Source organism: Ranitomeya imitator, chromosome 3 (assembly GCF_032444005.1).
Source record: "Ranitomeya imitator isolate aRanImi1 chromosome 3, aRanImi1.pri, whole genome shotgun sequence".
NCBI lineage: Eukaryota > Metazoa > Chordata > Amphibia > Anura > Dendrobatidae > Ranitomeya > Ranitomeya imitator.
The window spans coordinates 339222829-339237261 of NC_091284.1; the positions used below are offsets into that span (position 1 = coordinate 339222829).

Genomic DNA, 14433 nt, shown 5'->3' on the forward strand with positions numbered 1-14433 from the left:
TTGTCACCAACCTGCAGACAATGTAACGTATCAGGCCATACAGACAAAGCAAAGGGTCCTATAGGAGTTAGTACAGACATAGATCAAAAAGAGAGGTATGGATCGAGTATAACAGCAGGAGGACAGGATGAAAACACATACCCTCGGTGGTAGTCCAAATCGTATCGTATGGTCAATACAGTATTCAAAAACGGGTACGGCCCCGTGATACCCTATTAAGGCAATAGGAAAGCAAGAGAGGGTATTGGTATACGTCTGAGCTCAGACGTATACCAATACCCTCTCTTGCTTTCCTATTGCCTTAATAGGGTATCACGGGGCCGTACCCGTTTTTGAATACTGTATTGACCATACGATACGATTTGGACTACCACCGAGGGTATGTGTTTTCATCCTGTCCTCCTGCTGTTATACTCGATCCATACCTCTCTTTTTGATCTATGTCTGTACTAACTCCTATAGGACCCTTTGCTTTGTCTGTATGGCCTCATACGTTACATTGTCTGCAGGTTGGTGACAACCTTTTCCTGCCCATTTTATTAGTTCTACTGACATGTGTTCCAGTTCCCCTATGGCTCAAGATGTGGTTTGTTATTCCACACTGAGCAGCCATTAATTTGTATATATTGTATATATTTTGTCTATCATTGTATATATATTGTCTGTTTATACGTTTTTTTTCCGTTTTTTCAGCACTACTCTGTGACCAAGGCCACGGTGTGGCCGAAACGTTAGAATTTGAACTGTTGCCTTGTTACGTCCTCGAATTTTTTTTGCACCATGAATAAACTTCCACTTCAACCAAATTGACTTGTCCTGACGTGTGCAGTGATTCGTTTTCTTCATGTACAATTTTCATAGTCATGAAAATACAGAAAGATCTTTACATGAGAAAGTGTGTCCAAACTTTTGGTCTGTACTGTATAAGTAAATATATATATCTAATATATAAAGCTGAATGTGTGTGTATGTATGTATGTATGTCCGGGATTGGCATCTGCACCGTCGCAGCTACAGCCACAAAATTTTGCACAGTCACACGTCTGGACCCCGAGAGCGTCATAGGCTATGTTGTGAGGTGAAATTTTAACCCCGCGCTTTCCAATTCACCAAACAATTTTGCCCCTATCTACATAATGGGGAAAAGTGAAAGGAAAAGTGTTGAAGGCAAATTGACAGCTGCCAGATGTGAACAAGAGGGACTTAAAGAATGAGAGTGATGGCGCCAAAGAGTATATACCATACAGTTGCTAAGGTGGGGCCCCGACATGGGATACTAACAACACACGGGGATATGAACACACACAAAATGCGCCACACACTACCACGTGCTTGAACACATATACCACCCTCAGCACACATTTCACCACACATACACCAACCTCACCACAGTCGAAACACAAAAGTCGCCGCTCAAAACTCGCCACGCGCAAAACTCGCCACATGCAAAACTCGCCACATGCAAAAACTAGGCTCACGCAAAACTCGCCACAAGTGCAAAACTCACCTCATGGAAAACTCGCCACACGCAAAACCTGCACCTGCGGAAAAATTGCCACATGCACAAAAGTTGCAACACATGCAAAAGTTGCCTCACACAAAACTTGCACATACTCAAAAGGCACCACACATAAAACTCGCCACGCGCAAAACTCGCCATGCGCAAAACTTGCTGCACACAACTTGCTACACTAACCTGTCACATGCAACTCGACACACAAAAAGTTGCTACACACATGTTGCCACACAAAACTCAACACACAACTTGACAAACGAAACTCGCCCTAAAACACACACAAGTCTGGTATTATCCTTCAAAAATAAAAATCTTATAAATAAGCAGACAAACTACAAGAGCAACAAATGTACCATATAGGAAATACGGCAGCTGTCAGTCTCATGACCTGTCTATTATGTGTATGTGTGAGCTAATATATACTGCCAGGGGGAGGGCTTCCTGTTGGCTGGGGATTTATCAGGCTGCCAATTTAGCTTACAAATACTGAGGTAAAAATACTGAGCAAATAACGTGTGAACGAGGTCTAATACAGGAGGAGATGACACACAGGTATATACTATATACAGGGGAGATGACACACAGATATATACTATATACAGGAGAGATGACACACAGGTATATACCATATAGAGGAGGAGATGACATACAGATACATACTATATACAGGAGGAGAAGACATACAGGTATATACTATATACAGGAGGAGATGACACACAGGTATATACTATATACAGGAGCAGATGACCTACAGGTATATACTATATACAGGAGGAGATGACATACAGGTATATGCTATATATATAGAAGATGACATACAGGTATATACTATATACAGGAGGAGATGATACACAGATATATACTATATACAGGGGAGATGACACACAGGTATATACTATATACAGGAGGAGATGACATACAGGTATATACTATATATAGAAGGAGATGATATACAGGTATATACTATATATAGGAGGAGATGACATACAGGTATATACTGTATACAAGGGAGATGACACACAGCAGGTATATACTATATACAGGGGAGATGACATATCGGAAAATGACAGATGTGAGGTCGAAATGACAAGTGTTAGGGGGGAATGAGAAGAGTGAGGGAGAAAATGAGAGATGTGATTGGGAAAATGAGAGGCGTGATGGGAAAATAAGAGAAGTGAGGTGCTATAACTAACCACAGATATTTACTATGCCCAGGCAACGCCGGGCTCTTCAGCTAGTATGTGTGTGTATATATATATATATATATATATATATATATATATATATATATATATGTATATATATGTGTATATATATATATATATATATATGTGTGTGTGTGTGTGTGTGTGTGTGTGTGTGTGTGTGTGTGTGCGTGAACATATACTATATATACTATATATTGTACACACAAAAAGGCACGGTAAAACCAAAAAATACTCTGTTGCAGAAAATATCAGTAAACAGCAAGTGCTAGTAAAGAGATGGAAAAACACAAGGTATTTGGTTAATACTTTTTTTTGCAAAAGATGTATATTAAGCCGCTCTACGAAACGTCAAGGTATACCCATATTAGAGCAGTCCTAACCAATGTATGTGATCCCTATCTGATGTATTTAAAAACCTGGTCATATGTATAGTACCTGTATGAGCAGGATTCAGAAAGGAGATGTCCAATGTCCAACGTAGCATAGAGCTGCTTTTATGTGCACGGCTCACAAGGAGTGGTGAGAACCTTCCTAGTCTTGTAAGAAACAGGAAAACACATGAGCCATGCACACAGTGAACAGGCCTATAGGAACACCTCCCTGTAAACTGTGCACAAGCACACACCTGTTTATATAAGATTTCACAGCTCACAGTGCATGTCAGACCAAATGAGAATTGAGGTCAAAGGAACTGGCCAAGGAGCTCAGAGACAGAATTGTGGCAATGCACAGATCTGGCCAAGGTTACAACAGAATTTCTGCAGTATTCAAGGTTCCTAAGAGCATAGTGGCCTCCATAATCCACTGGAAGAAGTTTGGGACCACCAGAAGTCTTCCTAGACCTGGCCGTCCAGCCAAACTGAGCAATTGTGGGAGAAGAGCCTTGGTGAGAGACGTAAAGAAGAACTCCAAGATCACTGTGGCTGAGCTCTAGAGGTGCAGTAGGGAGATGGGGGGAAAGTTCCACAAAGTCAACTATCACTGCAGCCCTCCACCAGTCGGGCCTTTATGGTAGAATGACCCAATGGAAGCCTCTCCTCATTGCAAGACATATGAAAGCCCTCATAGAGTTTGCTAAAAAAAACACATGAAGGACTCCCAGACTATGAGAAATAAGATTCTCTGATCTGATAAAACGAAGATAGACCTTTTTGGTGATAATTCTACGCGGTATGTGTGGACAAGACAATGACCCTAAGCACACAGCTAAAATAACAAAGGAGTGGCTTCAGAACAACTCTGTGACCATTCTTGACTGGCCCAGCCAGAGCCCTGACCTAAACCCAATTGAGCATCTCTGGAGAAACCTAAAAATGGCTGTTCACCAGCCAACCTGACGGAACTGGAGAGGATCTGCAAGGAAGAATGGCAGAGGATCCCCAAATCCAGGTGTGAAAAACTTTTTGCATCATTCCCAAGAAGCCTCATGGCTGTACTAGCTCAAAAGGGTGATTCTACTCAATACTTAGCAAAGGGTCTGAATACTTATGACCATGTGATATTTCAGTTTTTCTTTTTCAATGAATAAAAAAAAAAAGTAATTTCTGTTTTCTTTCTCGCCTCATTGGGAGACACAGGTAACTATGGGTGTATGCTGCTGTCACTAGGAGGCTGACACCATGCAAATAAAGAAGAAGTAACTCCTCCCTGGCAGTATACACCGTCTGACAGGCACCACGCAACTCAGTTTTTGCTTAGTGTCTGTAGGAGGTGGACCTGGATCTAACACCAGATCCGCATTTCTTTTACAGGGATTTGTTGTGTTTTAATAACCTTTTCCCCTTTCTTTTTCAGATATTTTTCTTCAGGGTAACAGGGTGCAGCTTTTCTCACCCTGTTTTCCCCACTTTGAGCGACCAAGAGAGCAGTGTGGTATCACCCACATCGCACCCTCTCGGACCCGCTGGGCAGGACTTTGTCCCCTGTCACCCATTCGGGTGTTCAAGGTGGCTTTCTTCCTCGGTGGCCAGTCCTGCCTGTTTCCCCTCCTCATCCCTCTCCTCGGAGAGGGCTGAGAGGAAGACGGCGGTCACTTCCAGTGACCCTCTCCCCCTGGTTAGAGGTTGACGCCGTCTGCTGCGCCGGTGTTCGTGGCGCGGGAAGGAGGACTTCTTCCAGGACCCTCTACTCTACAAGGGACCCTGATGTGTTCCTCATCTCCAGGTAGGGAATCTTCAAGCAACAGTACGGACCCCTCAACCCCTCCCCCCCTGCCCGGCAAGCGATCTCCTAGGATGTCAGATCTTACCAGGGCCTCTGTTTAATAGGGGAGTGGGCTGCAGCACTGCCTTTTTCTGGCGCCGGGATGCGCTATCACTGCACGCTGGCATTTCTTTTTCTCCTTTTATTCAAATCTGCGGGCGAGCGCGCCCGCCATTTTTTCTCCCGACTTTTCTTCTCCTTCATTCGGTGCCCAGCTTACACGCCCCCTTTCGGCGCCCTGCATTACAGCAGCCAGGAGTTCAGCGCTCTTGGGGGCGTTTCTTATGCATTCCCCCTTCGGCGCTTGTGCACGCCCACAGCGTTGCACTGTCTCCGCGCTCTTTCAACGACTTCCTGCTCCCTGTCAGCGTCTGCTCACCGCGTGGGACAGAGGGATCTCGGGGGTATACAGGCAGACTCCTGTGGCTACCGCTGTCACTGTCCTTCAGCAGGCTCAGCGCTACTGCTCTCTCGGGCTCTACTCCTCCCGGCAGTACTTCTCAGCACCTGGACAAGGTAATATCTCCACCTATGTCTGACCCCACTCCTGCCTTTGCCACTACGGCCATCCATTACGCCTACGCTCACTGTAAGAAAAAGTGGGCCTCAGGTCAGCCTTCTCCTTTCTGCCCATCCTGCGTTCCTCCCACCATGTCAGCTCCTCAGGAAGCTCCTAGGTCTCGGGATGAGTGCACCCCCCTACCCCGGAGTGCGCTGTTGCAATGTCTCAATCCGTGTCTGACCTGACTAAGGTTTCTCAGTCCCTGGTCCAGGCACTTGAACGTATCCCGCTTCTCTCTAATGCCACCAGTGCCACGAACGCCTCACACGGCGATTTGCTCGCACCTGTCCTAGACCCTCACAGAGGCAGACCAGACAAAAGAGACAGAAAAAGGACCTTATCTAGATCCTCTTCCAGTTCCCTGGACCACACCGGGATTCCCCTATCTGCCCGTTCCCCCTCCTCGCAAGCGGACGGCGGGTCTGACCTATCCTCTCAGTCGGCGTCTGACTCTGACGTAGATCAGATTTCCGGAACACAGGAGATGGTCGATAGCCTTATTTCAGCTATCATTCAGACGCTTGAACTTAAGGAGGATGAGGCAAGCTCTCAGGGCGTCTCTGTTGCGTTTAAACGTCCCTCTAGGGTTTTTCCTAATCACAGAGAGTTTGACAACACTACCTCTACACACTGGGAAAACCCTGGTAAGCGTTTCCCTGGCAGGAAATGGCTAGATTTGTTATAGCCTTTTCACTCCGACCTTGTCTCCAAATGGTCCGAGTCTCCTAAGGTCGACCCGCCTGTGTCCAGGCTATCCTCACAGATGGTTCTGTCTATACCGGACGCGGCTTCCCTTAAGGACCCCACGGACAGACAAATCGAAGCACTAGCAAAATCTGCATCTGAGGCTTCCAGAGCCTCCCTTTGCCCTAGTTTCGCCTCGTCCTGGGTAGCCAAGGCTGTCAGCCTGGGCCAAAACCCTGCGCAGGGGCATTTTGGCCTCTGCTCCTGCTGAGAAACTGTCTGATTTGGCGGATCAGACTTCTCTTGCAGGAAAATACCTCATGAATGCCTCCCTTGATGCAGCGACCTGCTCCACCAGGGCAACAGCAACATTGTGGCCATTCGCCGGATTCTCTGGCTAAAAGCGTGGGACACTGACCCCGCTTCTAAAAAAATCCCTCACTGGTCTGCCCTTCCAGGGTTCTAGACTCTTCGGCACGCAGCTGGATCAAATGATCTCGGACGCTGCGGGTGGTAAGAGTACCTCCTTACCCCAGTCCAAGCCTAAACGTCCCTTCAACAGGAGGGGCCCCCCAGTCCTTTCGTCCCTTTCGAGCCTTCATCTCCTCAGGAAACCCCTACCAGGACCGTTCTTCCTCGCAAGGGGACCAAAGGAAACCTTCTTTCAGGCCTCCACCGCGCTGGAGAGCTAAGAGCCACCCCGCAAAACCATCTGGATCTCGGGGCCACAGGTTTTCTAATAAATGATGGGTCTCCCCCACCTGGAAATCCCTGCAGGGTGGGAGGCCGGCTTCTTCTGTTCTCAGAGGTTTGGCTATCGGTAGTCGACGACGCCTGGGTCAGGGAGATTGTCACGTCAGGCTACAAAATAGAATTTGCTTTGCCCCCCAGGAAGTCGTTTCCTGCTCTCTCGTCCTCCCAAATAGCCCTCTCATCTCCCAGGGCTTCTCCAGGCCGTCGATTTGCTCCTCGCCTCAGGAGTCGTAGTTCCGGTGCCTTATCGCGAGCGGTTTTCGGGATTTTACTCAAACCTGTTCGTGGTTCCAAAAAAGGACGGCTCCGTCCAATTTTGGACCTCAAGCAATTGAACCGCCATCTCCGGATTCGGCGCTTCAGGATGGAATCTCTACGCTCTGTGGTCGCGTCCATGGAACCAGGAGAGTTTCTGTGTTCCGTGGACATCCGAGATGCGTACCTTCACGTTCTTATTTGCGTACGGCATCAGAGATTCCTCCAGTTCGCGATCCAAGATCATCATTATCAGTTCACGGCCCTCCCTTTCAGTCTGGCGTCTGCGCCCAGGGTCTTTACGAAGGTCATGGCGGCTGTCATGGCCATCCTACTTTCAAAGGGGATTCTGGTAATCCCATACCTCGACGACCTCTTGATCAAGGGTCCATCCCGTCGGGATTGCAGCCAGAGCCTCCAGCTTACTCTGGACACGCTTCTTCGCCTCGGCTGGATAATCAATTACCAGAAGTCTTCCTTGATTCCAACTCAGCGTCTGGAGTTCCTGGGCATGGAATTCGACACCTCTCAGGCTCAGGTCTTTCTCCCCAAGGAGAAGTTCCTTTCGCTTCGTTGGGAGGTCAGAGCGCTAAAGAACCCGAATCCTCTGTCTCTCCGCCTCACCATGAGGGTTCTGGGGAAAATGATCGCTTCCATGGAAGCGGTCCCCTATTCCCAGTTCCACTCTCGTCCCCTCCAGCTGGCCCTTCTGTCGGCCTGGGGCAGGAATCCACTTTCCCTGGATCGCCCGTTTCGCCTCTCTCCCAGAGTGAAACAGTCTCTCTCTTGGTGGACGCTGTCCACCTCCATTCTGTGCGGGAGGTCATTTCTTCCTCCCCGCTGGCAGGTCATCACCACCGACGACAGCCTCCAAGGTTGGGGAGCGGTTTTTCTCCATCTCACGGCCCAGGGCCACTGGACTGCTCAAGAGGCGTGCCTCCCTATCAACCTCTTGGAAATCAGAGCCATCTTCCTAGCCCTCATCCGCTGGGAGTCCCTCCTCTCGGGAAAGCCGGGCCGCATTCAGTCAGACAACGCCACAGCCGTGGCTTACATAAACCATCAGGGAGGGACTCGCAGCAGTCAAGTCATGACTGAAGTGGCAAAAATTCTCCGTTGGGAGGGTCACGTTCCCTCTCTGTCAGCCATCCACATCCCAGGGGTGGACAATTGGGAAGCCGACTTTCTAAGTCGCCAGGGCATCGTGGCGGGCGAGTGGTCTCTTCTCCCCGCAATCTTCAGCCAGATTTGCCAGCGGTGGGGCGTCCCAGACGTCGACTTGATGGCCTCCCGGGCAAACCACAAGGTTCCCCATTATGTCTCGGGATCCGACGGCCGTCGGATGCAACGCTCTCGTCATCTCGCGGACCCAGTTCCAGATGCCCTACCTGTTCCCACCCCTCCCCTTGATCCCAAGGGTCGTAAAAAAGATCAAGACAGAAGGGGTCCCCGTACTCTTGGTAGCTCCAGATTGGCCTCGCAGGGCCTGGTATGCGGAACTGGTGAACTTGCTATCGGAGGCTTCCCGATCGTCCAGACCTTCTTTCGCAGGGGCCCCTTTTCCACCCGAATTCTTGGTCTCTGAATTTGATGGTACGGCCGTTGAGGCCGCGGTCCTGAAGGACGCGGCTTTTTCTCATAGCGTCATCCAGACTATGATAAGAGCGAGAAAACCGTCTTCCTCGCGTATTTACCACAGATGACGGAAGGCCTTTTTCCGGTGGTGTCAGGACAACAATCTGTTTCCTATGACCTTTTCCCTTCCATCCCTTCTCAGTTTCCTTCAAGCGGGTCTAGATTCGGGTCTTTCCCTTAGCACCTTGAAGGGTCAGATTTCCGCTCTATCCATTCTTTTTCAAAGAGACCTGGCCTCCCAGCCTCAGGTGAGGACCTTCATCCAGGGGGTCGCTCATATAGCTCCCCCTTATTGTTCTCCTGTCGAGCCTTGGGATCTCAACCTCGTGTTAGACGCCCTCCAGCGTGCGCCTTTTGAACCGATTCAGGACATTTCCTTCTCACTTCTATCCTGGAGGGTAGCCTTTTTTGTCGCCATCACCTTCATTAGAAGAGTGTCGGAGCTGGCGGCATTATCCTGTCGTTCTTCCTTTCTAGTCCTGCATCAGGACAAAGTGGTTCTTCGTCCGGTTCCTTGTTTCCTACCAAACGTAGTTTCGGCTTTTCACATCAATGAGGATATTGTCCTCCCTTCCTTGTGCCCTTCCCCTGTTCATCCCTTGGAGAAGTCTCTTCACAAGTTGGATGTGGTCAGGGCTATCCGGATTTATCTCTCCAGAACTGCCTCTTTTCGTCAGGCCGATCCTCTGTTCATCGTCTCGGAAGGGCGTCGAAAGGGGCTCCCCGCCTCCAAGTCCACAATTGCTCGTTGGATCCGTTCGGCGGTTCTGGAGGCATGCCGTTTCCAAGACAAACAGCCTCCTTCGGGGGTGAAGGCTCACTCTACCCGGGCTGTGGCAGCTTCCTGGGCAGTTTGTCACCAAGCTTCGGCCTCGCAGGTTTGCAAGGCCGCAACGTGGTCATCCATTCACACCTTTGTCAAATTCTACAAGGTGCATACTCAGGCTTCTGCGGACGCGGGCCTGGGTAGGAGGATATTGCAGGCGGCGGTTTCTCACCGGCTGACCTAACTCCTCTTTTTTTCTGCAGAATATCCCGCCCTAGGGACTGCTTTTGGACGTCCCATGGTTACCTGTGTCCCCCAATGAGGCGAGAAAGAAAGAGGGATTTTTGGTTCTTACCGTCAAATCTCTTTCTTGGAGCCTTCATTGGGGGACACAGCACCCTCCCTTGAAGTTGTACCGTGTTGGCCAACGGGCCGTTGTTGTGGGTTGGTAAATAGGTTGAGTTTTATATTACCTGTTCCTACTACTGCTTTTGCACCAACTGAGTTGCCTGGTGCCTGTCGGAGGGTGTATACTGCCGGGGAGGAGTTACTTCTTTATTTGCATAGTGTCAGCCTCCTAGTGACAGCAGCATAAACCCATGGTTACCTGTGTCCCCCAATGAAGGCTCCAAGAAAGATTTTACGGTAAGAACCAAAAATCCCTCTTTTTTCAGTCAAGATGGAGTGCAGAGTGTACATTAATGAGAAAAAAAATGAACTTTTTTGAATTTAACAAATGGCTTCAATGAAACAAAGAATGAAAAATTTAAAGGGGTATGAATACTTTCCATACCCACTGTATGTAGCTTTTTACCCAAGGTACTAAAAAAGCTAAGCGTGACTCCAACAAGAATAATATTGATTGGCATGAGAGAGGATATCTGTGCTTGGTCTTGCATATGAAACCTCCACACTCTCATATGTTATTCTAAAGAAAAGTGGCAACCAACTAAAGTGTCATTTATCTCTACATCATTTTGGTCTAGCTTATAACTAATTATTTCTGGGTTATGTTTAGTAGTAACATGTTCATTACCTTGTATTCATAGGTTATAAAGATGGAGAGTTTAGCTGGCCCACATATCTGAAACAATGTAAGGCTCAGGCGGCTCCAAAAACATTCTTTAAAAGCTACAGCATGGTAAGAAGCCATGGTTATGCACACCACATCTTCTTCATGGACTTTACTTTCTGACAATCATATGTTCATCCTTTCTTTTTTGTATGGTTGACATATCAGTATTATTCTGTTTTCTTTCACTTGTAGCCTGTTACTCCGTCTGGGTTCCGAGTCGGCATGAAATTGGAAGCTGTGGATCGGAAGAATCCTTCCCTGCTTTGTGTGGCTACCATTTCAGATATTGTTGAAAACAGATTGCTTATTCACTTTGATAACTGGGATCACAGTTATGATTACTGGTATGACCTATCTTCCTGTTCATGTAAACTATTGAATGTAGAGAAGCACTTCCACAAATAAGGCCACGTTCACACGTTCAGTATTTGGTCAGTATGTTACATAAGTATTTATAAGCCAAAACCAGGAGTGGGACAATCAGAGGAAAAGTCTAATAGAAACAAGTCACCACTTCTGTATTTATCACCCACTCCTGGTTTTGGCTTTCACATACTGATGTGAAATACTGAACGTGTGAACATGGCCTAAGTGTGGTAATATTCTCTCCGAACGCCATTTTTCTCAATTTCCAGAGTGCTTCTTTGTTCTTCTGGGTTATGTGACTTGACGGATCACATAGGGCTTTCTATATGAGCCAGAAGTGGTTTTTATCATGTAAAGGTACCGTCACACTAGACGATATCTCTAGCGATCCGTGACGTTGCAGCGTCCTGGCTAGCGATATCGTCCAATGTGACAGGCAGCAGCGATCAGGCCCCTGCTGTGATGTCGCTGGTCGGGGAAGAAAGTCCAGAACTTTGTTTCGTCGCTGGATCTCCCGCTGACATCGCTGAATCGGCGTGTGTGACACCGATTCAGCGATGTCTTCGCTGGTAACCAGGGTAAACATCGGGTTACTAAGCGCAGGGCCGCGCTTAGTAACCCGATGTTTACCCTGGTTACCATCGTTAAAGTAAAAAAAACAACCACTACATACTTACCTACCGCTGTCTGTCCTCGGCGCTCTGCTTCTCTGCTCTGGCTGTGAGCACAGCGGCCGGAAAGCAGAGCGGTGACGTCACCGCTCTGCTTTCCGGCTGCCCGGCGCTCACAGCCAGAGCAGAGAAGCAGAGCGCCGAGGACAGACAGCGGTAGGTAAGTATGTAGTGGTTGTTTTTTTTACTTTAACGATGGTAACCAGGGTAAACATCGGGTTACTAAGCGCGGCCCTGCGCTTAGTAACCCGATGTTTACCCTGGTTACCCGGGGACCTCGGGATCGTTGGTCGCTGGAGAGCTGTCTGTGTGACAGCTCTCCAGCGACCAAACAGCGACGCTGCAGCGATCCGGATCGTTGTCGGTATCGCTGCAGCGTCGCTTAGTGTGACGGTACCTTAAGTTTATAAACTGTCGGAGTGATGCTCCATAGGCTTACATTGTAAAAGCAACTTCCAACTCACATATGGAACCCAGTGAGATCCGGCAAGACAAACTATCCCTATTCTCCACACTGCACAATATTTTTTTTATGTACACTCAAACAAAAAAGGCAGCACTCTGTGGCGCCACAGCATGCAAATATGAAAACTGAATTGCATTGCTGCATTAGAAATATGAATAATTGAGAAAGCTTGGCACATAAATTAGCCAATTCATGTGTACCTGGAAGCCACGTTAAGGCGTTTCTCGTTTCCAGGACCTAACAATGCCATTCCTCTATTAGAATAAAGTCTTCATCTGTATGGGAGCCTAAAGTGTGTCCTCTCTTAGACTAAAATCTCTCTGTGGAGGGGTAGTGGTCCTGTTGTAATTAAAAAAACAATCTTGAAATTTGTATACAATATTTTTTTTGCAGTTTTGTCACTTCTTTTTTTTTTCCAACTTTCTCTACCGATTGACTTCATTGGATTAAAACCACAGCATGGGAAAATTGTGTAACGGTCATTCCTCTTCCATTGAAGGTTTCATATGTCGTAAAATAGTGTGTTTAACACAATATTTAAAATAGTGTGTTTAACACACAGTTTTTATCTGTCCCGAATTTGTACTTCACATATTCTGAAAGCTGTTAGGATATATTCACATTTAAGGTACCGTCACACTCAGCAACTTTGCAAAGAGAACGACAACAATCCGTGACGTTGCAGCGTCCTGGATAGCGATCTCGTTGTGTTTGACACGCAACAGCGATCTGGATCCCGCTGTGCCATCACTGGTCGGAGCTAGGAGTCCAGAACTTTATTTCGTCACCAGGTCGGCGTGTATCGTCATGTTTGACATCAAAAGCAACGACGCCAGCAACGAGCATAGGGCCCCTAGATGTGTGTCGGATCGGTACACTCCGGCTGTTTGACATGGAGCTAACAACCAGCGAGAACGAGAAGTGAGTCGCCGTTACGTCACTGGATCGCTCCTGCATCGTTCTGGAGTTGCTCCAGCGATCTAGTTTAGGTCGGCTCGTTGTCTATATCGCTGCAGCGTCGCTGAGTGTGACGGTACCTTAAGAGGCTGAGGTGTTGTTTAAACGCCATCTGAGCGAAAAAAAAAAGAGTTTCCAATGCATTAAAAAGTGGCACGTTTTTTCAGGTGAAATCATATACCATAGCGGAAAACCACATACTTCAGATGTTGTCTTCAGCCAAACCTCAATCAATACTCGTGCACTTACCATTATAAAAATCATTATTTAATGATTTTCAGAAATGTGTTGTTTAGAATCTCAAGATCTGTAAGATGTGACTGTAAAATAAAAGTTTGTTATAGAGCTACAATTGTTCTATTTTCAGGTGTGATGCTAGCAGTCCATACATCAGACCTGTCGGGCACTGTCAAGAGTTCAGCATTTCACTGACAACCCCACCAGGTAATTTTTTTTTTCACCCATTAAATTCCAGAGTATAACATGGAAGAACTTAACATTTATAAAACACGTTCTAAATCCTAAAAAAAATCATAGCTCCCATATATAATATATGGACATAAGTCCAAAAATTGGTGGTATCTTATTTCAGTACGGCGCTAAAATTGAGCTCTTTAGAATGATCCATTCACGTATAGCCAGGGGTTGGATTTTATACACTTGTGGCAATGAGAATGAATGAGAAAATCTCTTTGAACAGGTGAGGGTAAATAAATCATCATATTGGATGTGAAAGGGAGGGAGCAAAGTCATCATAAAAACAGAAAATTATTCAACTGAGTTTTCCCTGTGTATGTTACATTGTATTGTAATCCTAAAATGAAATATTTGCAAATATTCTGAACATTTGATTTGCCAGCACTTTCTCAGTAGTACTGCAGATCCAACCAGATTAGCCCTTTTATCACCCAGGTGCTATCTATTTAATCAGTGGAGGGTCCAACTGCTGGGAGCCCCTCCAATTGCCACAGCAGGACACTTATCATAGAGTGGGGGTGTGCATTGCTTAGCATAGAGTGGGGGTGTGCATTGCTTAGCATAGAGTGGGGGTGTGCATTGCTTAGCATAGAGTGGGGGTGTGCATTGCTTAGCATAGAGTGGGGGTGTGCATTGCTTAGCATAGAGTGGGGGTGTGCATTGCTTAGCATAGAGTGGGTGTGTGCATTGCTTAGCATAGAGTGGGGGTGTGCATTGCTTAGCATAGAGTGGGGGTGTGCATTGCTTAGCATAGAGTGGGTGTGTGCATTGCTTAGCATAGAGTGGGGGTGTGCATTGCTTAGCATAGAGTGGGGGTGTGCATTGCTTAGCATAGAGTGG

General features: G+C 47.2%; 1 protein-coding gene across 4 annotated transcripts in view; it reads left to right on the forward strand.

Annotated features, from left to right (window-relative positions):
- LOC138669911 (lethal(3)malignant brain tumor-like protein 4) overlaps positions 1-14433 on the forward strand; it is a 215266-nt gene that overhangs the window by 78448 nt on the left and 122385 nt on the right. For all 4 annotated transcript variants that reach the window (XM_069756764.1, XM_069756765.1, XM_069756766.1 and 1 more), the window contains exons 10-12: positions 10631-10722; positions 10849-11000; positions 13484-13560. In XM_069756764.1, coding sequence (XP_069612865.1) covers positions 10631-10722; positions 10849-11000; positions 13484-13560 — 321 coding nt within the window. The remainder of the gene's footprint in view (positions 1-10630; positions 10723-10848; positions 11001-13483; positions 13561-14433) is intronic.